Source organism: Sus scrofa, chromosome 2, assembly GCF_054392235.1.
Source record: "Sus scrofa isolate SSC_HxYL_T2T_F1_AM1 chromosome 2, Sscrofa_HxYL_maternal_Yorkshire_Landrace_v2.0, whole genome shotgun sequence".
Taxonomy (NCBI): Eukaryota; Metazoa; Chordata; class Mammalia; order Artiodactyla; family Suidae; genus Sus; species Sus scrofa.
The window spans coordinates 21402454-21425274 of record NC_139384.1 but is presented as its reverse complement, the minus strand read 5'-3'; the positions used below and the strand labels follow the sequence as shown (position 1 = coordinate 21425274).

Genomic DNA, 22821 nt, shown 5'->3' with positions numbered 1-22821 from the left:
TTTAATGAGGCCATTTTAGGTCATTGAAAGCTCCTGGGGGGAGGCCCTTGAAAAGGTCAAGGTGAATCTACTTGTTGCCCTTGGAACTACCTGTGCTTAAAAGCCGAGCATGCGGGCCCCATGCAGCTCGCAAGCTTAGTGAGAGAAGGAGGGCGGAGGAGAGGCCGCTGAGCCCCAACGGTTAAGGACCATTTCATTGGGGACATAAGGACTTTAGACCAGTAGAAGAAATGAGTGGAAACAGGGCCAGAGGTGAGTGTGGTGTAGCTGGTTGGGGAGCAGCGGATGTGGAGTGAGAGGGGGGCTTCGGGCCAAACATTGCCTGGGCTTCATCTGTTCATGTGGGCTCTTGGACCCCCGGGGGTGGGGCCAGCAATGGACTTAGGGGCTTATGGGTCCCCACAGGTGAATGCTAAGTTTTTTGGGTTTTTTTGTTTGTTTTTGTCTTTTTGCCATTTCTTGGGCCGCTCCCGCGGCATGTGGAGGTTCCCAGGCTAGGGGTCTAATCGGAGCTGTTGCTGCCAGCCTAGGCCAGAGCCACAGCAACGTGGGATCCGAGCCACGTCTGTGATCTACAGCACAGCTCACAGCAACGCCAGATCCTTAACCCATTGAGCAAGGCCAGGGATCGAACCCACAACCTCATGGTTCCTAGTCGGATTCGTTAACCACTGCGCCACGACGGGAACTCCAAGAATGCTAAGTTTTGAGGGGATGTGCCAGCAAGAGGCTTCAGGGAGGGATAAGTAAGAGGGCAGTGGGGCCAGGAGTTCACAGACTCGGGTTTCAAGCTCCCCTTTCCCATCCTACTTGTGTGATTCATCGCCTGCTCTAAAGCCTTTGTTTTCTCATCTGTAAAGTGAGGCTAATATGGTGCCCTCCTGATGGAACCACTTTGAGGATTAAATCAGTGGGCGCACGCCAAGATCTCAGACCAGGAGTTTCTGTTGTAGCTCAAGGGGTTAAGAACCCGACATAGTCTCTGTGAGGATGCAGGTTCCATCCCTGATCTTGCTCAGTGGGTTAAGGATCCAGTGTTGCTGCAAACATAGGTCGCTGATGAGACTTGCACCTGGTAGGGCTGTGGCTGTGGTGTAGGCTGGCAGCTGCAGCTCCAATTTGACCCCTAGCCTGGGAACTTCGATAAACCCCAGGTGTAGCCCTTAGAAGAAAAAAGAAAAAAGATACGAAACAGAAAACAAAGATCCCAGGCCAGAGCCTGGCTCAAAGCAGCCCCCAAACAGTGTTAGCTGTTGTTGATAATGTTGCGGTTTGGGAGGGGCTGTGACCCCCACCACCTGTAGCTTGTACCAGTTATAACTCATTCCGGATATACTGGGGGACCATGTTAAATTCACCAGACTGTTATAAATTATGTCCTTATTTGCCCCACCTGAAAGTTGGGGATAACTCTTACCCACTAGCAGCGAGGATTAAATGAAAATGAAGCTCCAAGGGGTTAAGGTTGCTGGGTAGTCACTGGGCTCTCTCATTAGTTAGGTGACCCAGACTGAAGATGCTGGCTTAGTGTTTACTACCAAAGTCTGGCCAGTGCACACGTACGACGCGGTTGGAGCTGTGTCCCAGTAAAACTGTATTTACAAAAAGATGAAGTGGGGCTCTATTCTATAACTATACTAAATTCTCTTGTAGAGCAGCTGTTAATTCTTTTGTGTCTGCCTGGTAGGCAGATTGCTATCTGCAGATAAGCAATAATCCAAATTCCCTATTTTTATCTCCAGTTTCTTTCCTTGCCTAATATTTTTGGCTGAGATCTCTGATACAGCGTTAGCTCTTTCAGCCGTATCTCTCGTTTCTGAATTCAGTTTCTCAATTGAGCAGGAATCTGGCTTTTTGGCTGAGAGATGTCTTATGTTAAAGAGATATCCATTCATCATATTAAGTTGTCTAAAGCAAAAGTGGATGTCTAATTTTGTTAGGTGTCTTTATGGCATCTATAGACCAAATGACTTTTACCCCCTTAGGATACATTAATGAAAAGTAATATGTCATAGAATTGAACTATCCTTCCATTCTCGGTATAACCCCACTTGGTCATAAGGTTATTTATTAGGCTGATGGATTCTACTTGCTAACTGCTATTCAGCTTTTAAGTATTAATATCCTAATCATAGGTAAGATTTGTCCATAGTTCTTCATGTAAATGTAATCAAATCTAGATATCACTGTTTATTTGATTATAAAATGTGGATGCTTTTCCTTTTCTCTAGAACAATTTAATGGCACTGGAATAATATATTCCTTTACATATATGATAGAATTTCTTTATGAGACTGTCTGGGCTAGATGCTTTTTAAGCTCTTTGATAACATCTATGGAAACTGTATTTGTTTAGATTTTATTTCTTAGCTGGGTTCAGGAAGAATAAACTACATTTTTAAGCTAAATTGTCTGTTTCTTTCAGACTTAATACACATATCCAGAGAATACTTCAAAATAGCCTTTAGTTCATCTTATTTCTGCGCATGTGCTTTCTCTTATTTTTCTTTACCAAGTTAGTTTGTGCTCGCTTGTTCTCCCCCCCACCAAGAACTTTCTCATTTTTTCCACTATAAAATAATTATGCAAATATCCCTTTGTGTATTGGAGCTTGCTCTCATACTGGTCTTTATACTTGAAGAGCTGGCATTGGAAACAAACTCATTTAGCTGTGGGTAGCCTAATAGAGCCTTAAATTAGCTACAGCTGCATTTAAAAACCTACTGAAATGTAAAATTTGTAAATGTACACTTTGTGCTTTGACAAAGGTATAGCCATGTAACCATCACCTTATCAAGATACAAATCATGTCATCTCCCCAGAAATTTCCCTGTACCCCATTACAGTCAGTTTCCTAGCCCCCTCTCCAGGGAGCCACTCTCCTGATTTCTATCACTACCGATTACTTTTGCTTGTTTTATATGTAGAACTGTACAGTATGTACCTTGTCTGGTTTCTGTCACTCAGTTGGTTTTACCTTCTAAAGGCAAAATTTCTTGCTCTGATTTGTAGTGTCCTCTGCAGTAAATCCAGCCCCTCTAGGGAGAGAAATTGGTACTGCCTATAGAAATGTTTATCCTGTAATGGCTACAAGATTCTAGGTTGGGAGTTACTTCCTTTCGATACATTGAAAATAGCATTTTGCTATTTTCAGCTTTCCGCTCTTGCTAATGTCAGCTTTTGATTTATTATTTCTTTAAGATAACGTTTTTTTTTTTTCTGGGCAGCTTTGGAAATTTTTTTTGGTAGCTTCACCATGATGTGTGTGTGTGTATATATATATATATATATATGTATACAGGTATAGATGTATTTATCCTAATTTGCATTTGTCAGGTTTCCTGAAGCCATTCTTTGGTATCTGGTTACTTGGCACTGATGAAAAACATCTTATTCATATTGCTTCTGCCCTGTTTTTCTCTTCACCTTTGGGACTCCAAATGAAGATGTATATATATATATATATATTTTTTTTTTTTTTTGTCTTTTTTGTTGCTATTTCTTGGGCCGCTCCCGCGGCATATGGAGGTTCCCAAGCTAGGGGTCGAATTGGAGCTGTAGCCACTGGCCTACGCCAGAGCCACAGCAACGTGGGATCCGAACCGCATCTGCAACCTACACCACAGCTCATGGCAACGCCGGATTGTTAACCCACTGAGGAAGGGCAGGGACCGAACCCGCAACCTCATGGTTCCTAGTCGGATTCGTTAACCACTGTGCCACGACGGGAACTCCAAGATGTATATTTTAAATCATGTATCTTTTGTCTTACTTTCTTTTGTGTCTTCATGCCACCTTCCAGAAAATTACTTCATCTTTTTTCTAGGTCACTAATTTTCTCTTTAGCTGTATCTAATATGCTATTAAATCCTTCCATTGAGATTTTTCCTTTTTGATCATTGTATTTTAACCTTTAGAATCCATTTTTCTGGAGTTCCCGTCATGGCGCAGTGGTTAAAAAATCCGACTAGGAACCATGAGGTTTCAGGTTCGATCCCTGGCCTTGCTCAGTGGGTTAACGATCCGGCATTGCTGTGAGCTGTGGTCCAGGTCGCAGATGTGGCTCGGATCCTGCGTTGCTGTGGCTCTGGTGTAGGCTGGCAGCAACAGCTCCGATTTAGACTCCTAGCCTTGGAACCTCCATATGCCATGGGAGTGGCCCTAGAAAAGGCAAAAAGACAAAAAAAAAAAAAGCTATTTTTCTTTAACTCTATTGCTTTTACATAACTTCTAATTTTTGTCAAACTTGCAAGCTTGAGTTTTATCTCCTTGAACAAAATAGCAATTATTTTACAGTCTATTCCTAGTACCTCAAGTCCTGTCGGTCTTTGTTGCTTCTGCTGGTTTTAGTTCATGCTATTTATTCATGTGTCTGGAATTTCTGTGTGCTGGACACTGTATTTGAAAAATAATCCTCTTGAGAAATCTAAAATCTAAGGTAACTGCTTTCATAGTATTTGTTTGTGCCCCAGGAATTTGTCACCAGTGGTACAAGATGACAATACCATTGGAGAAAGTTAATCCATCTTCGAAACTTGAGACTTCTGGGGCATTATATGATGTGAAGTCAGGGTACAGTCTGTGTGAGGACTGGTTTTCTGCCAGTTTGCTCTTCTTTTCAGGAGTTCTGAGCTAAAGTAGGAGGTCTTAGGTTTAAATCCTGGTTCCTAATAGGATACTAGAAGTTACTTAGCTTCATTGAGCTTCACTTTGACCTTTAATTGAGGTAAGTATCTTATCTTGTCTGAGTAACTGATACCCAGACGGGGGAGATAATCCTTCCAATTGGTGAGTGACAATTACAGAATAGAATCTAGGCTCCTCAAGGCTGCTTATACCTGAGTTTTCAGTTTTGCAACCTATATTTAAGGGTCTGTATCCCCAAGCACTTTCCTTCCCATGCGCATAAAGACTGGACAATCCTTTTCCTAATTATTACATTGAAAAGGAAGAATCTGAGTTAGGTTAGAGTACTGAGACACCAGGGGAAGCTGGTGCATGGCGCGAGGAAGGAAGGCCAGTGGAAAAGATAGAGCTAGAAGGGAAGCAGGGGACTAAGAAAATGATAATTAGAAGTATCCTAGTATAAATGGTATACCCATGAGCTGGCATCCCAAATGAACAGGAGGTCAGCTTGCTACCTAGTTCATTTCCCATGTTCCCAACTCCCCATTCCCAGTTTCTACTGTTTTTAAGATCTGTCTTCCAGATTTTATGAGAAGGGTAACAGCTGGGCTGGTTCTGAGAGGCTGCTTCTATAGAAGGCCCCTGAGTGTGGCTTCAGGCGTAGATGGTTGAAGGATGAGAATACTGAAACCGAAGAAGAATTGAGGAGAGAGCTTATATATCCCAATAGCAGACAATTTAGGACTGAGATTGAGGGACATTATGACCTTTGTGGAACAATGTCATTCACAACAGACTTTTCAATCACGAGAGACTTTTCTGTAGCAAAGACAAGTCTTGGCAGAGATCCAACTTCTAGGTTTCCTCTGGCTTTGCTGCACGCTTGCTGCCTTATCAGAAAAACGCATTTGCCAGGAAGACACATTTTTTGCAATTGCATGCTTTCGTCCCATCTTCAGTTCCCTAAACCTGCCTGGAGAGGTTCTCGTTCCAGCTGCTTTAAACCTTCTCCCTGCTACACTGACCTCCAGCTTCCCTACCCCATCCTGATCCCTCTTCCCTAAGAATCTGGAGTCCCTGGCTTAAGGGCTGGGTGGATGGAACAGAGTAATGGGCAACTTGATAACAGCAAGAACTTCCAGGGTAGGAAATCCAAGAGTCCCTAATCCAGCCTGAACTGGAATAACTACTTAAAATTCTGGGCCTGTGTGCTGTCATATCTTTGATTTTTGTTATGAAGGTGATACAGATTAAGTACCTTCCATATGTGACAGCCCAGGCCTAGGAGAAAACAGAAGCCTGGTGAAAGCTTCTTCCCCATAGAGGAGAGGTCATCTTCACCATCCTGGCTCTTCCCCCCCAGCTCATCAGGACCAACAGGGATAATGGTACCACCTGCAGGAAGGCAAAAACAAAGGAATCCCACTTGACCTTTAAATGCTTCTGTGCCATCCAAGTTTCTGGAAGGACAGTGTGACATGCTTGCTCTCAGGTTGAGAGCCCCATTGAAATGACCCTCTTATTTGTAGGGGACAGAGCTTGAGCCAGAACAAAGCTTTTACTTGTGAAACAAACGGCTGGTCCAGGACTAAGAGCTTATATTCATTCAATGTCTTTCTAAGTAGTAAGTTTCTAAACCTGGTGAGTGAAGTTCTTTGTATCACTGTTGATGAAAGGTTGGCATCCTAAGTCAAGACTTTGTACCCCTTTGTCCAGTGGCTTCTTCTGGCTGTTGCTCCATCTTCCATAGCTTAAAGTCTTCAGTCAAGTTCATCTCTTCCCTGACTTGACCACATCCTTGTGGTTGTGCCTTTCTCCTAGTTAACCTATGTGCCAGGCACTGTGCTAAGGATATGATGAAGAAGGCTGACCAGGGCAGATACTGAACAAGTGACAATATTGAGTGTCATTATGGAGAGGTATAGGTTGCTATAGGAACATCACAGACTGAAGAAAGATGATCTGGAGAAGTTGGGCAAAGTGTCCAATACTTTTGAAGTGCTGGTGCCACAAACCTGTAAAAGAAGTAACAAGGTCTTGTGTATGTGGGGGGATGCAACATAGTAAAGAACTTGGAAGATGGGAAGTTCCCATCGTGGCTCAGCGGTAGTGAATCTGACTAGTATCCATGAGGACGCAGGTTTGATCCCTGGCTTCACTCAGTGGGTTAAGGATCCGGCGTTGGATGTGAGCCGTGGTGTAGGTCGCAGACATGGCTAAGACCTAGTGTTGGCTGTGGCTGTGGTGTAGGCCGGTGGCTACATCTTACATTCGACCCCTACAAATAAGAGGGGAACTTCCATATGCCATGGGTGCAGCTCTAAAAAGTCAAAAAAAAAAAATTAACTTGGAAGATGGCATTTGGTGGAAGGTGTACAAGCCTAGATTTTTAGAGAGGCCTCAGTGTCTGGGGATATGAGGATTGTCTTAAAATGAATGAGAGACAGCGAGCAGTCAGCTGTCAAGTTTTTTTTCTTACCTCCTGGTTTCTTGATATCTGATCATTGGCGTTTTTTATTCTTAGAAGCTTTAAAAGGGTGTTTCTTAAGTCTTATCCCACATTTTGACTTCATTTCAGACAGAAGGTTGGTCTGCATAGTTTAAAGGTTCCCAAAGTACAGTCCCAGGAAATTGTTAGAACTGCAAATTCCCAGGTCCCACCCCAAACCTGCTGAAACAGTCTGGTGGTGAGGATGGCCACTTGTGTCCTCACAAACCCTTGGATGGAAGTCCCAGGCAGCTGTCAGGATGAGCAAGTTGAAGGCATTTACAGAAAGTGATGCAAAGTTAAGTGGCTGGAAGGACTGAGCTTTGAATAGCTGGTATGGCTAACTTTGGAAAAAGGCAAAAAAAAAAAAAAAAAAGGTCTGATGTTCTAGAAGAGGGTTTGGCAAACTTCTTCTGTAAAGGCCCAGACAGTAAACATATTAGGCCTTATGAGCGATATGCTCTGTGTCACAACTATTCCACTCTGCTACTGTAGTACAAAAGTAGCCTTGGCTAATAACATTAAACAAGTGACACAACTGTGTTCCAATAAAACTTTATTTACAAAAACAAATGGTGGATAAACAACAAGGTCCTATTGCATAGCATGGGGAACCATATTTAATATCCTGCGATGAACCCTAATGGAAAAAATATAAAGAATATATGTATGTGTGTACATATATATGAATAAGTGTCCTCTATAGTAGAAGTTTACACAACATTGAAAATCAACTATACTTCAATAAAATTTTAAAAAATTTAAAATGGAAGGCTGGTTTGGCCCTTGGGCAGTAGTTTACTCCCCTATTCTGGCAGAATGACGTAGAGTTTTGGATTGGTTTGGTGTTTCTGTTTTTGATTTTAGCAGCAGAATCCCTTTTCTTCCCTAGAGCTCTACAAAGCAGAAGTTGCCCTGGTTGAGGAATCTACAGGCTACCTGTTCAATTTTCCCCTTTTCTTAAAGTGGGCCCAAAGGCTCTCTCTCAGAACACATGTCAGTGATAATGCTCCAGTGTTTGCGCTTGCAGCCTCTTGGGCACTGCCCTTGAATGAGTGGGTATCTCTTCCTGAGCCAGTCTGGGCTTATTACCAAGGTGTGTTGGTAGGAGGTACTAGTGACCAGCCCGAGATCAGGCCTGGACCTGAGGATCAGGAAGTCCCCTTTGCTGTAGCACATGTCTTTCTCTGCAGGTACCAGGCAGCCCGCGGAGGCCAACAGGAATACTAGGCGTATGAGCAACCCATCAGACATCTCCCCCACGCCCTGTGGCCAGACAGGGGACCAGACCCTCAGAAACCATAGCATCTACACGCAGCTGATGGAGACGGTGCTGTCCTTCATGAAGCTGATGACCGGGGACCAGCAGCAGGACCCAGCGCTGGAGGAGCAGAAGGACAGTCAGGCCAGCAGGGAGCAGGAAGCCCTCGTGGGTCACCTGATGATCCAGACAGTCAAGCACCTACAGTCTGGGGTCACAGGTGGCCACAAGTTCCAACTGCCTTGCCCTTCCATGCACTCTAGGGACAATGTCCGAGGCGGGCAGCAGGCCCAATCATCCAGGAAGACTTGCCGAGATACATTTATCAGTTCTGACCTGTCCAGCCGTGGCCTCGACATCTCTTCCTTATACCACTCCAGCTTCCAGGACTACAACACCTACCAAGGAAACAAATACGACAAGAAGAATAACACCCTGGTGAGGATGGGGGAACATGCTTGTGGGCCCCTGCCGCTAGGTTCTTGAGTCTTGTGCCCAGTCCTGGGCACGCTCACTGATTCTTCCCAACCCCATCAAATAGGCACTAGTGTCCTCTTTAAGGGGCTGGGCACAGAAACGAGGTGCGTGGCCAAGAAAGTTGACGAGCTGGGTCTGGCTTCCTCTCCTATCCCAGCTCTGACCCACTCAGAGTTGACGGTGTTCACCGTGGTAAGCGGACCTACCCCCAGGGAACTCAGTCTAGTGATGGATGCCATCAACTATTGGGAAAATGAACATGAATAAGGTTTCCAAGAGCACTAAGGGGGTGCCTGCTTTGGGTGGTCAGAGAGGGTGTTACAAAGGTTGAATCAGCCAGCCATGTGGTGATGGGGGTGTGTGGGGCTCTTCTGGGAAGGAAGAACAGCATGTGTGAAAGCTTTAAGGTGGGGGGGGGGGGCTTGGAATGACGGGAGAGGAGGCCCGTGTGGCCAGAGCAGAGCCAGTGAGCGCTGTGACAAGAGGTGTGCATGGGTTTGGCCATTGAGAACTCTTCGGATGTTATCTTGAGGGTGATGTGGGGGGAAGAATTCGAGCAAGGGAGTCACAAACAGCGCTCAGCCAGGGCATGGAGGACCACACTAGTCATACCTTTCCTTCTGTTCCCATCTAAGTGATGTGTGGCTGAGGGCCGTCTGCTTTTGTGGGGGCTGAGTGAGTCAGATGTCTCCACTGGCCACTAAGGGATTGCCGCCCTTCCAGTAACTTGAAGGGCCCTTCCAAGGAAGTGGAAATAGCGGAGATGGATACAGGCAGGGCCTGTGCTGGTTAAGGAGCCAGACTCTGGGGCCAGGTGGGTGGAATGCTGCCCATCACCAAAGTCACATGGCTCATAGCTCATTCAACCTTTCTAAGCTTCATTCCGTTTAAGTGGGGATCATGGCAGAATTTTATTTTTTCCCCCAAGAGTTGTCAGAATTAAGACAGTTCACACGAAACAGTCTAGTGTCTGGAACATGATAAGAACTCAATGATAGCTGGTACATAATATAATTATTATTATCTATATGGCTCTAAAGGAAATTTGCAAGCTGTAAGATTTGGAGTTTGTGGAAAGCTTTCTAACATGAAAGTGGTCAAACATGGGCTGCACTGCCTCATGGGGCAGGGAGATCTCGGTTTGAGCTAAGCCAGGATGAGGACTTAACATGTTTAAAGGGGTCCATGTAGGACAGGGTGAGAGGACTGATCTTGGTTCTATCTCCAGGGCTTCATCAACCTTGGTACCAGTGAGAACAAGCTCTGTATTGATCTGCTGACGGAAAGGGTAAGCCGTGTTCCAGACTGTGCTGGGACTCACCTTCAGGCCCAGGCCCCCTGGAATGCCCCTCAGCGTGTGGGAAGAGACCTGAATAAGACTTAGAAGGTTGGGGAGGGGGGGTAGGGAGACAGCTTCTAGCATAGTACATCTAGCCTCCTGGCTGGCCTTGCTGTGTTGGAGAGTGTTCCATGATGAGTATCTGGTGGGTAAGCTGCCAAGGGAGCCTCCGGCCCAAATCTAGGGCTTGGGAGGTTGTCCAACACTTATATGCACGTGATCTTTGGCAAGAAGATTGAAGCCTCCATTCCTTAGGGAGCATAAGGCTGGTGGACCCATTTCCCTCTGGGAGGTCCTGTGTTGAGGCCAACAACCATATGCATCCTAGGAGTAGGAGGAAGCCTCTTGGGCTTCCCTGGTCTGGCTGTGCTCACGCTCAGATGTGTCCACAGTTGAGGCGGAGTGACATGAACTACGTTGATGACAACCTACTGCAATATCCAGACTGGAGAGGGCAACCATTGTAAGTAGCCTCCTGATTTCTGGGGTCTCTGGGTCCATAGGCACCTGTCTACAACCAGGGAGGGACACAAGATACCAGATTCTGTGGGTGTCTACCTGGTTTCTTTGGGTAATGACTTCTAGAAGATGCCTAGCCCAGCATATCATAGGAGGCAGGCTGGTATAATAGAAATGGCACTGCCCTATAATTCAAAAAAGCCCAAGTTCTTATCCAAACTCTTACACAGTCAATGTCTCTGTCACCTGCAGAGCTGTTAGCCCTATAAGGACCCTGAGGTTAGATGCTTTGTTCTTTTGAAAAGACTGAAAATTAGACTGTGAGGACAGTCCGTGGGCCTGCGAACCACAAGGTCTTTCTGGGTCTGTCCACAGCCTGCGGAAAGAAGTGGCCCAGTTCTTGACCACCTACTGTAAGGCACCTGCTCACCTTGATCCCGAAAACGTGAGTCTCTTTCCAGCCTTCTGCCACCCAAGAACTGTATTCTTGGGATTTTGTGCATTTCCCGTAGAGCCCCTCAGAGTCAGGGCAGAGCAGAGGCCACTGGGTCCTAGCTGAGGAAACTCCTTCTGTCTGTCCTCCCCGGGGAGGGGAGGTGGGGGAGCGAGGGCCAGTGGGTCCTAGCTGAGGACACTCTCAGGTCTTCCTGCTGGAGGTAGGGAGACAGGGGAACCACCCCTTCCTGCACGAGGACTGGTTTTTGACATCTGCCTCCTGTGGATCTTCTTCAGGTGGTGGTTCTAAATAGCTGCTCCTCTGTCTTATCCTCACTGGCCATGGTCCTGTGTGATCCAGGCGGTAAGTAGGTGGCTCTGCCTTCACTCAGGGCAATAGCAGCACATAGGTGGGAGCCATGGGCACTAGGCCTCGGGAGAGAAGAGCATCTGGAGTCTCTGGTCGGAACATCTTCCTGCCAATTCTGTAGGAGGAGGGATGGCGATCCCTATGGAATATGGACCTGGGACATTCCTCAAGGTCTGCCCCGGGAATGGTGACAGTGGGAGTATTGATCGGACTTTTGATCTCAATATCAATACAGAGAGCCCTAGTAAACTGGCTTAGGCTATAGAGGTTGTCTGTCCCCTTAGCCACAAAACCAAAACCTGAGTTCTAGACCAAATAAAGTTTGAGACATCTGCTCCTAGTCTCCTCTTTAGCAATGGCTCTTAACAATCTGAAATAAGAACTTCAGATTTCTTGATGAGTCTGCTGCATGGGAGGCTCATGACCGTGATGGCCAGGTTCACTCAAAGGAACAGGTCCTCAATTAGCTCATCACTGAGGCCCAATGGATGGAAAGAAAGGAACACGTGAGATCACCAGGCCCAGATGACCTGAGCCATGCAGAGAGATGAGAGCCCTCGCTGTGCTTGGACATCAGCCTTCAGTGTTGGCCCAGAGCTGACAAGGCTGCTCAAGGACCCACATTTCCCCCCGCTAGCAAGCCTGGCTTGAGTCCCTAGGTTTGAGTCACTTTCAGCAATATTCTCCCCTTTTCTCCTCTAGTGTACCCACAACAGAGAAACTTTTGAGTTTTGTTTCCCAGTAACATTTATGAGAATGGGTGACTTTTCTAAAGCCTATGTCCCATACCATTAATCCCTAAGGAAGAGGAATTCCCAAACACCCTTCTCTGAGGGTAGCCTTGCCGCTGGTCTGGGGGTCCTGGCAGGTTCTGACTGGGAGACCCGGGACTGACAGCTGGGTCTCTCTGTGCTTCCAGAGGCCTTTCTGGTCCCCACTCCCTTCTCCAGTGGCTTCATCTTCAGTGCCTGCTTATATGCAAAAGTTGAGCTGCTTCCTGTACACCTGGATAGTTGGGTCAGTATGGGGCCCCTTCCCTTGCTCAGCCCACCTAGCCAGTGGAATATTCTAAGGGAACTTCCAAGGTTGTAGGAGGCCTTTCTTTCCTCCCATATGCATGATGATGGGAGAAGGATGGAGCAATTGAGGCAAAGAAGGCCCGTGGGACTAGTGCCCTGGGTTTGAAGGTAAAGGAATGGGGAATCAAGGCTTGGCAGCTTCCAGATAGGTGGTTCTCAGACAGTATTTGTCTTCCAGGTCACTGGTGCCAACACCTCTCCATTCCAGCTCTCTGTGGGCAAGCTGGAGCAAGTCCTGTTTGAGGCTAAGATGGAGGTAAGGAGGGAACCAGGTCATCAGGGTGGACCCTGCTGCCCCTGAAAGGGGTTGAGTACAGAGACCCTAGTATTACTTGTTCACCAAGATGGTGTGGGCTTCTTCCTCAAAAGAGGGAGTATCCTGGGGCATGTCCCCCCTAGGATCCCTGAGTCCTGTCTCTGGACGTCCCCAGAGCTCCTTCCTGATCCCCAGTGTGGGCAACATGATAGTTGCTTCTCCAAGGTCCCACCTCGGCATCAATTAGGCATCCCATACTGGGTGTCCCGACCTGATCCTTGGCTGAATTTGATGCAGGTGGTGAAGGACCGGTGTTGACTTGGTTATGTTTGGTTCTTTTTAGGGGAAAAAGGTCAGAGGCCTCCTGCTAACCAACCCTCAGAATCCTCTGGGAGATGTGTACTCCCGAGACTCGCTGATGGACTATCTAGAATTTGCCAAGAGGTATGAGTTCCACCCCTTGAGAACTCTTATTGTTACTGTATGGTCCACTTTGCAAAGGTGTGAACAACTAGGTGAAATCGAAGTGGAGGAAAATGCATCCACCTGCTCACCATTTCCATCAACCAGACTTCCTTGCCACTTCCTTTCCAGCCCTTACCTGTGTGCATGTTCTAGTTAACAGTCATCATGCATTTCTGCTGCTCTTCCACCTCTTGGAGCATGAGCACTTTCTCCCGGCATCCATTTCCCAAGCTTCTTGGCCTGAGATGCCAAGGAAAACAGACTCTCAGACTTGTGGGATGAGTTGCTCCAGAACTTTCCTAAGAACATGTTTACATCGGTTATCACTGGATCCAGAAATAGCCCTCTTTGGGTAGATAATCTTCCCTTGTCTAGAAGAAACACACTTACTCAAACTTCATAGCTCATCTAGGCAACTCATTGCCGGACCAGGGGGACCAAGAATAGGAAGGCTGGGAGTCACAGGCTGGAGTCGGACAGGAGCAAGTCTGCATTCCTGCTCTGGCACCGGCTAATGGAGGGCACGAGTCTTCTGTCTCAGAAACTCAGTTTCCTTCTGTGAAATGACATAAGGGAACTGCTTAAAGGGCTGTGGGGAGAGTAGGGAGGTGAGTCATATGAGCCCTCAGCCCACTTCTACTCGGTTCAGACCCCGGGTGGGAGGTCCAGGCTGCTCCAAGAAAACCCTGCAATGCCCAGCTCCTTCCCACTGGCGTCTCCTTGGTAATCGAAGGGTGGGGTAGAATGTTCTCCTGTGTGTGTGTCTTCTGGTCCTGTTCCCTTCTCGTCCCCCCTACCCCGAGTCGGGTGAAAGGTCCTCTCTGGTGAAGAAGCCCCTTCTACCTGGCCATGCCCCTTGGAAGGGACGGATGGGTCTGCTGGGGTAGTAGGAGGGTCTGATGTGTGTCCCAGGAAGACCATCAAAGGAAGCGAGTGAAGATAGAAAGAACTGAGACGGTGTTCTCCCGCTTTCATCCAACCTGCAGGTACCACCTCCATGTGATCATAGATGAGATTTACATGCTGACTGTGTTCGATGAAGCCATCACTTTCCACAGTGTTCTGAGCATAGAGAGGTGAGTTGGTCTCAGCCTGGGTTGGGAATGAGAATCGGGACATTCCTGCTTGGGTGTGGGGAGTCCGTGGGCCATAAACTCAGTAGGCTATGTGCTAGGAACTGAGCTGAGAGCCACCAGGAGTGCAAAAATGAGCAAGGCATCATTTCCCCGCCACGTGTCTTCTCTAAATGCCATCTGAACACAAGATAACTTGAGAGAAGGTAGAAAGTGCCCTGTCCAAAGTTAAAATAAAACCCTATAGAAGGTCAGGATAGGAACTTCTTGATAAGTGGTATGCAGGGAGAAAGTAGAAATAGAGCTGAACTTTTTTTTTTTTTTTTTTTTTTTTTTTTTTGTCTCTTTAGGGCCACACTTGTGGCATATGGAGGTTCCCAGGCTAGGGGTCAAATAAGAGCTATAGCTGCCAGCCGACACCACAGCCACAGCGACTCAGGATCTGAGCCGTGTCTGTGACCTACACCACAGCTCATAGCAATCTGGATCCTTAACCCACTGAGCAAGGCCAGGGATTGAACCTGTGTCCTCATGGATACTAGTCAGATTCATTTCTGCTGAGCCACGATGGGAACTCCCTGAACTTTCTTGAAGTATTTGGCTCTAGGATAGGACCGAGCAGCCAAAATAAGGGAGGGGCATGCCTGGCAGAAGGAAGAGCTTCACCAGAGGTGGGGCAGTAATTAATGGGTGAACACACTGTAGAATTGGGGGGTGGCCCACATGCATAACAAGCCAACTGCCAAGAAGGTGGCTTCGGACCAGCTGTAGGAAAACCACGAGCCGGGCTGAGGATCCTAGACTTTCTTCAGTGGGCACTCGAGAGCCGTCCCGTCCCATCTAGCTGCACAAGACTACATTTTTGTCAACTTCCTGGCTTCACTGGGGCACCTTGCACTTTGGATCCCCATAGAACCTCTCTTCTAGGAAGGCCTTCGAGGCCACTTTCATCTTCCCCTCAGAGACTCCAGATGGTCATCTTTCAAATATTTCTCCATAATCCTGACTGAACTTTCTCCCCTCCAGTTTGCCAGACCCCAGCAAGACCCATGTGATCTGGGGCACCAGCAAGGTGAGCCCGGCTGCCTGTCCTTGGTGGGGGAGGACGTGGGGGCGGGAGCCGAAGGCACCAAGCGTGCATTCCCTTCCCTACTTTTCTTCCTCTAGGACTTCGGCATCTCCGGCTTGTGCTTTGGCGCTCTGCACACCTTCAACAAGGCGGTGGCCTCTGCCGTGAGCTCTTTCGGCTCCCTCCACAGCATCTCCAGCATCGCCCAGTACAAGCTGAGGCAGCTGCTCCAAGACAGAGGTACTGAGCCCCATCCCACGCCAGACCTCATGGCCACGCGGATTCCCAGGTCTGCTCGCGGCTCTGACATGCCTTCAATACACCGAGAGCCTAGTCGCTGTCTCTGATTTCGCAGTGAGGACAGGAAGCTTGTGGGAGGCCAGGATGCAGCTCAGATGAGGCGGTAGGGTGTAGACAGAAGATGGAGGCGCTGACCTAAAACACGGGCTGCCCAGGAGCTTGTGCTCTGCCTGGAAAGGGGATAGTCTGTTGTACCCTAGGACTTGAAGGTGGGAACTTTAGAAATTGGCCCTTCCTTGAAGGTCAACTTGCCTTCCCCCGTACCCACTTGCTTCAGGCAAAGAAACAGCCCGACTCCTAGAATATGATTTAACTTTCTCTTCCAAGGGGACCAAAGGAGAGCTGTCATTTGGGTGAGCTGGCGTGGCTACATCTGTAGCACCTGAACTCGCCTTGCCCCTTGGATCTTAAGTGAATGCTGGCTTCGGGGCGGGGGGGGGGGAGTTCCCCCTCCCCCATTTAATACCATGGCCCAAACTTAGATAAGTGTTCTTCCTGTAACAGAGCAGATGCTGGAGGACTGAAATTTTAATCCGATTTTTCTGGCTTAGAAAACAATTTGCTTTCAGCTCTGGAAGGGGGAAGGGGTAGGTAGGAGAAATCCAACTGGATGCCTCCCTGCATGGCTGCATGGTGCCAGGACCTTTGATACTTGGTAGAAACCAGATTCCCAGCTTCTTTTTTAAAAAATTTTATTTTTTCCATTATAGCTGGTTTACAGTGTCCTATCAATTTTTCTACTGTACAGCAAAGTGACCCAATCACACATACATATATACATTCTTTTTCTCACATTATCCTCTATCATGCTCCATCATAAGTGACTAGATATAGTTCCCAGGGCTATACAACAGGATCTCATTGATTATCCACTCCAAATGCAATAGTTGGCATCTATTAACCCCAGATTCCCTATCCATCCCACTCCCTCGCGCTCCACCTTGGCAACACAAGTCCATTCCCAGCTTCTTGAACACAGGTTCTCAACCCTGAATGCACATGGGAGTTAACTTGGAGAGTTTAAATACTCATGTGTAAGCTCTATCCCCAAAGATTCTGACTTCAGTGTCTGGGTATATAATGTGGGCATCAGGCCTTTGCAAAGCTTCCCAGGTGGTTCTAACGTGCTGCCAATGCTAAGAACAGTTGGGCTAAGATCATCCCCAAGCACGTCTATGCCCATTTGTTAGCCTCTAATAAGGAGCTAAGGGAGCTATGGGTACCTGCTACTTGCCCAGTTGACAACAGCAGCATCAGCCTTGTTTAGGGGATACTCCCAACTTCTTGCCTCGGGTGTAAACTCAAACAGAATTTTCCTACTCGACGATGGAGAAGCCCAGTGTCTCCACCAGAGCCATAGGTAAGTGGTGGGTGTGTTGGGTATGGAAGCCATCAGCTCAAATACAATACAGTCGGGTGTGGACAGAATCAGCAGGGAGCACACTTTGGTAAGGAATCCTCTGGCAGATCTGAGCTCCGCGATCTGTGACAGCCCTCTTCCTCCACGCGTCCAGAATGGCTTGACAGCACGTACCTGCCCATTAATCACTTCCGGCTGCGCACGGCTCACAAGTACATCACTAACGAGCTGAAGGCATTGAATGTCCCTTTTCTCAATCGTGGCTCTGGCCTCTTTGTCTGGATCAACTTGAGAAAGGTGAGCTCTGGGAGTGAACACAGATGTTCCCAGGCAGACCGGCCCAATGAGTCATGGACTCAACTCTGCCCCTTGCCTCCCTAGTACCTGCATCCATGCACGTTTGAGGAAGAGCTGCTTCTCCATCGCCACTTCCTAGACAAAAAGCTGATACTGTCCCCTGGCAAGAGCTTCATGTGTAAGGATCCTGGCTGGTTCCGCCTCGTCTTTGCAGACAACCACCTCCTGCTAAGAAGCGGTGAGTAGAGCTGACCTCCCAATCCTGCCATCCTTCAAAGGAACCAGCCCCAGCCACTCCTCTATAACCCAATAGTGGAGGCTCCCTTTTTTTGCTTTTGACAGCCTATAGGTCCAGCCCTTCTAGGTCCTCCATTTCTACTTTCAGATCTTTAAGTTCCTCTGTAAACAGGAACTGATAGGCAGTTGAGGTGTATCATAACTTTTGGGTGTCTGCTCTGTGTCTGCCATTGTGTGGGGCGTTGAGACTCAAAGCTAATGAGAAAGGAGCTCTGCCCTTGTGTAGCCTGGCCATCCATTAGGTGAGAGAGATGGGGAGATGACCTAGAAGTCCCTCTGTTATACTTTGGAGTTCAGATTCTCCTCAGAAGATTATAGATACAACGAATGTCATGCCTCTATTACATCCGAACCCCAGCAGGACCCAGTTTCACCGGCTGGGAACATAGCAATGAATAAGAACATTTATGTTACACAGATACCTCTGGGACTAATGTGGAGAACAGACTGAATAAAGGGCCACTAGAGGCAGGAAGAAATGATGAGGCTAAGGCCCTAAGCTAGTTATGGGGTTTGAGTCATGAAGGTATCTGGCAGGCAAATGCTGTGACCATGAAACCCAAAAGGGCCATCTAAGATGTGGCAGGTAGACTTGGAAATCTCTCCCAAGGAAGGGAAAGCTTAAGTTCAGCATCCCTGAACAAGAGGTCCTGCGGTGGCCTACGGGGACCTGGGTATATGTGGGGCCCATGTGCAAACCCACTAAGTATTTCTCTCTGTTCCCATTTGGACCCTCCAGCCATGCATCGGTTCCATCAGGTGCTACTGGAACAGGAGAGGAATTGGACAAGGAGGCAACTGGAGGACGCAATAGAGGAGGACTTGCTTACCTCCAACACAGCGGCTGCAACCAATCTGAAAGGCTGAACACTGGGATCCTCCAGACATGAGCCCCTTAAGCTCACCATCTGTCATTCCAGAAGCTTTGCATCTTTTTAGTCTCTGCTAAGCCATTGCATGCGTGCAAAATGTTTTTATGGGGGTCCCAGTGGGAAAGCCTAGAGAGGAATAAAGAGAGCTCCTTGGGCCCCTGTTTAGATGGATTTATTTTTATATTCAATACATAATAAATTCCATATTCTCAAATCTAGCCCTGTCTTATTTCTTATTCATTCCTCATAGCACCTTTTAGGAACTAGATATTTAAATTCAGTTTTTCAGTTTTTCATTAAGTTTTAATATTAAATTTAACATTAAAATTCTAAATCAAGTTACATGTGAAGAATACTTTCTGGGGCAGGTCAGAAAGAAAGAGAAAGGGTGGAGTTCCCGTCATTGCTCAGTGGTTGATGAACCTGACTAGTATCCATGAGGATGTGGGTTTGATCCCTGGTCTCGCTCAGTGAGTTAAGGATCCGGATCATTGCCGTGAGCTGTGGTGGAGGTTTCAGATGCGGCTCTGATCCTGCTGTGTTGCTGTGGTGTAGGCCAGTAGCTACAGCTCCGATTCGACCCCTAGGCTGGGAATCTCCGTATCCCATGGGTGAGGCCCTAAAGAGACAAAAAACAACAACAAAAAAGAAGTGTGATGTCCAGTTGGCAGAGCACTTTCTAGGTGTTGGATGCAATGTCCCTTAGTCACGCCCCCAAAACACAAGTGGCTAAGTGGCAAGGTGGGGATATAAGTCTGGTATTACTGCTTCCAAGTATATGAGTTCTTTCCATTCTTGCCTTTTTCATAAGGCTTTAAAAATGAATCTGATGATAAGCCTGAAGTCTTCTGTTTTCATCTGTCTTTAGCTGTTCAAATCGTACCTCCTATGCATTTTCTGCAAAGCCTTTGTTGGTCTGAGCACTGATGTGTGAAATGAATGGAGCAGGGACTCCACCATTTTGTAGATGATGAAAGAGCTGTTGGCAAACACTGATGACTTTGGTCAGTCACTTGGGTTTGCGACCTTCCTCCTTCTCATGGGCAGCTTTGCAGGGTACCAACAAATCCTGATTCTTTGAGATTTTTTTTTTTTTTTTTTTAGACACCAGACAAGTTTCTTTAGAAATGGACTTGACTAATAGACACAGAAAGAGAATTCATTGGATGCATGAGGGAGTTCTCGGGACCAGAAGAGAAGGGGAAAATAGGAACCAGAGATGCTGGTCTGATCAGGGCCCTGTCCTAGGAGGAAGAGGTGATACCTTCCATGGAAGGGATAGGCCATTTCTGTCTTCTGTTCCACCCAAGATTCAAATGGTTGACTGGGAAAAATTTATTTTCCTATCCAGGAACACAGACTCCCTTCCATTCATTTATTATTTTTTCTTTTTAGGGTTATACCTATGGCACATGGAAGTTCCTGGGCCGGGGTCAAATCAGAGCTGCAGCTGCTGGCCTACACCTCAGCCACAGCAACCCCAGATCTGAGCCGCATCTGTGAACTATACTGCAGTTTGTGGAAATGTCAGATCCTTAACCTGCTGAGCCATAACAGGAACTCCTCTATTTGGACTCTCAGCAAGGTCTTTGCAGGTTTCAGTGTACAGGTCTTAGACACTTCTTATGTATTTTTCACTATATTATACCTTTTGTGTTATTTTAAATGTAAAATTATTTTTTAATTGTTTGTTGCTAGTATATTAAAAAATTGATTTTTTTTTTTTCGGCCATGCCCACAGCATGTGGAAGTTCCCAGGCCAGGGACTGAACCTGTGCCACAGCAGCAACTTGAGCCACAACAGTAACAACACTGGATCCCTAACCTGCAGAGCCACTGGGGAACTCTGAATCAATTGATTTTTTTTTGCATCTTGTATCAAGAACTTTGAAGGCTCTGAGGTTTTACCTTACAGCATCATGGATGCTGGGGGAAGGCATGAGAATTCCGGGTCAGAGAAAAACGAGCTTACTTGTCACAGCAATAGCAGGAATCAGTATCAGGGTTCTCCAAGCCCTGATTCCTACAGGGCAAAGCGAAGAGGACCCGTGATGCCTGCACATGCAGTGGCTGTGCTGCAGGTGAGGAAACCCAAGCTTAAGGAACCTGATTCTTTTATAATGAGCAGTAAACCTGCTTGAACTTTGGCCCCAAGGGAGACATTAGCTTTTTACTGAATAATAAGCAAACCTACCCTTTGCTCTGGAAGCAGACACTATCATACAAGGTTGGTCACTGTACATATAGGTACATACATACACACACATTCATATATATATATGAATATATATAAACATGCAAAATCCAATATAGCCCAGGACAAAGGAGTCAGTGTCCCTGCTTGCAAGATAGGTAGAAACATGAGAAACCCTGGAAGAATCATCTCCTGATAGTATCTTGTGACCTTTTTTTTTTTTTTTTTCATCTTTTGTCTTTTTTTAGGGCCGCACCTGCAGCATATGGAGTTTCCCAGGCTAGGGGTCAAATCGGAGCAGTAGCCACTGGTCTACACCACAGCACTTCGGGATCCGAGCAGTGTCTGCGACCTACACCACAGCAACACCAGATCCTTAACCCACTGAGCGAGGCCAGGGATCAAACCCGCAACCTCCTGGTTCCTAGTCGGATTCATTTCTGCTGCGCCACGACGGAAACTCCTTGTGACCTTGTTAAATACACTTATTCGTCCTAGTCATTTTGGGGGGATTCCTTTGAATTTTCAGTGTCCACAATCATGTTGCCTGTGGATAAAGATGATTTTCCTTCTTTTTAGTATTTTTTAAAAATAAATTCTATTGGAGTATAGTTGAGTTACAGTTTCAGGTGTACTGCAAAGTAAATCAGTTATATAGATACATATATCCATTCCTTTTCAGATTCTTTTTCCACATAGGTCTTTACACAGTATTGAGCAGGTTACTCTGTGCTATACATCAGGTCCTTGTTACCCATTTTATATATAGGAGTGTGTATATGTCAATCCCGACCTTCTTTTCTATCTATCTAGTCTCCCCAATAATCTCAGTGAGAAGTCCACAGTCCTTATCAGGGTTTATTTATAAATACTCATAACCTGATCCCTTCTCTATCTTCAGCCTTCCTCCCAAACCCTGCAAGCTCCAGAAGTATTAGATTTGCTGCAGTTCATTTATGTCCCACACTCGCTCTAACCTTCAAGGCCCTATCAAAGGCTTCCTATTGCTTCCAACATCCCACCCTCCAGCTAGTTAACTAGGACTCAGCCATCACTTCCTGTTTAGGGTGAATGAACTTGTGTGTTGGGGAAGGGGGACTTCCTATGTGGGGCCAGATGGTGTATGTGTGTGTGTGTCTGTATGTGTGTGAATTGGAGACCAGCAAAATTTCCCTCTTGCATGCTTCCAACCCCCCCCCCCCCAGGAATCTTTAGTGATCACATTTGTATGCCTGCTTTCCCAGTCAACCACGCAAGCTGGCAGTTTGGCCCATCACTGTATGCCATCACTCTGTAGAGATCTTGCACCACACAGCCATTCCGTAAGACTACTTGGCCGAGTTAAACAGAATGATATGCCCAAATGGAGAGAACTGGCTTATTTTACACACCGTGGAGGACCAAAAAGTCTTGGGAGCAGCTCAAGGTCACAGTATTAGCCGCAAGGCCAAAGTGCAGACAAGAAGTGGAGTGATCCGAAGAAAGATCCTGCTTATTTCTTTTCAAGGCTCTGCGGGGTCAGGGTGGAGGTTGGGGAATCCGCCTGGTCTCATTCCCAAAGGCCCACCATGTGTAAAGTCTATGGCAGAGTTCAACAAATGTTCTGTAGAATGAAAGGAAGAGAAATTACAAATTCAGGTCAAAAACTCTCATAAGGGAAGGATGTTTTAACGCTGCCCTCGCCTTACTGTAAAGATTTTTCCATGGGCCACAACTAGTTATGCATTTGCCCAGTGACTTTGGTGACTCTACCCTGAAATGAAAAAACTAAGTTCTCGCTGCGGCACAGAGGATTAAGGATCCAGGGTTGTCCCTAAGGCGGCCAGGGTTCGATTCTCCGCCCTCCGCAGTGGATTAAGATCAGACGTTGTGACAGTTGCGGCTTCAATTCAGTCCCTGGCCTGGGAACGTCCATCTGCCGCACCCGCGGCTGAAAAAAGGGAGGAAAATTAAGGCCAAAAGGCAGAGGGAGGTGTCCGCGAGCGCCAGGGAAGAGGAGACTGGGCAGGAAGGCGGCTAGGGAGCCCCGGGGTGACAGCGGGCCGCCCGCCCCTTCCTGGCGGAGCTCTGGCCCTGGGTCCCCTCCCCTTCCCCGGCCTCCCCT

At 47.0% G+C, this 22821-nt stretch overlaps 1 protein-coding gene across 4 annotated transcripts in view; it reads left to right on the top strand.

Annotated features, from left to right (window-relative positions):
• The window catches only part of LOC100521486 (putative inactive 1-aminocyclopropane-1-carboxylate synthase-like protein 2), a 175174-nt gene extending 156433 nt beyond the window's left edge, over positions 1–18741 (top strand). Inside the window, exons 1-15 of one of the 4 annotated variants that reach the window (XM_021083162.2) lie at positions 125–252; positions 8308–8813; positions 10081–10140; positions 10584–10654; positions 11026–11095; positions 11383–11449; positions 12375–12472; positions 12713–12790; positions 13134–13234; positions 14242–14331; positions 15355–15400; positions 15496–15637; positions 17212–17354; positions 17439–17592; positions 18391–18741. In XM_021083162.2, coding sequence (XP_020938821.2) covers positions 231–252; positions 8308–8813; positions 10081–10140; positions 10584–10654; positions 11026–11095; positions 11383–11449; positions 12375–12472; positions 12713–12790; positions 13134–13234; positions 14242–14331; positions 15355–15400; positions 15496–15637; positions 17212–17354; positions 17439–17592; positions 18391–18518 — 1776 coding nt within the window. In that variant the 5' untranslated portion in view covers positions 125–230 and the 3' untranslated portion in view covers positions 18519–18741. Of the gene's footprint in view, positions 1–124; positions 253–8307; positions 8814–10080; positions 10141–10583; positions 10655–11025; positions 11096–11382; positions 11450–12374; positions 12473–12712; positions 12791–13133; positions 13235–14241; positions 14332–15354; positions 15401–15495; positions 17058–17211; positions 17355–17438; positions 17593–18390 lie in introns of those variants that run through there. The other 3 variants (XM_021083163.2, XM_085011387.1, XM_085011386.1) reach the window with 3 other exon arrangements.
• The last annotated feature ends 4080 nt before the right edge of the window (positions 18742–22821 follow it).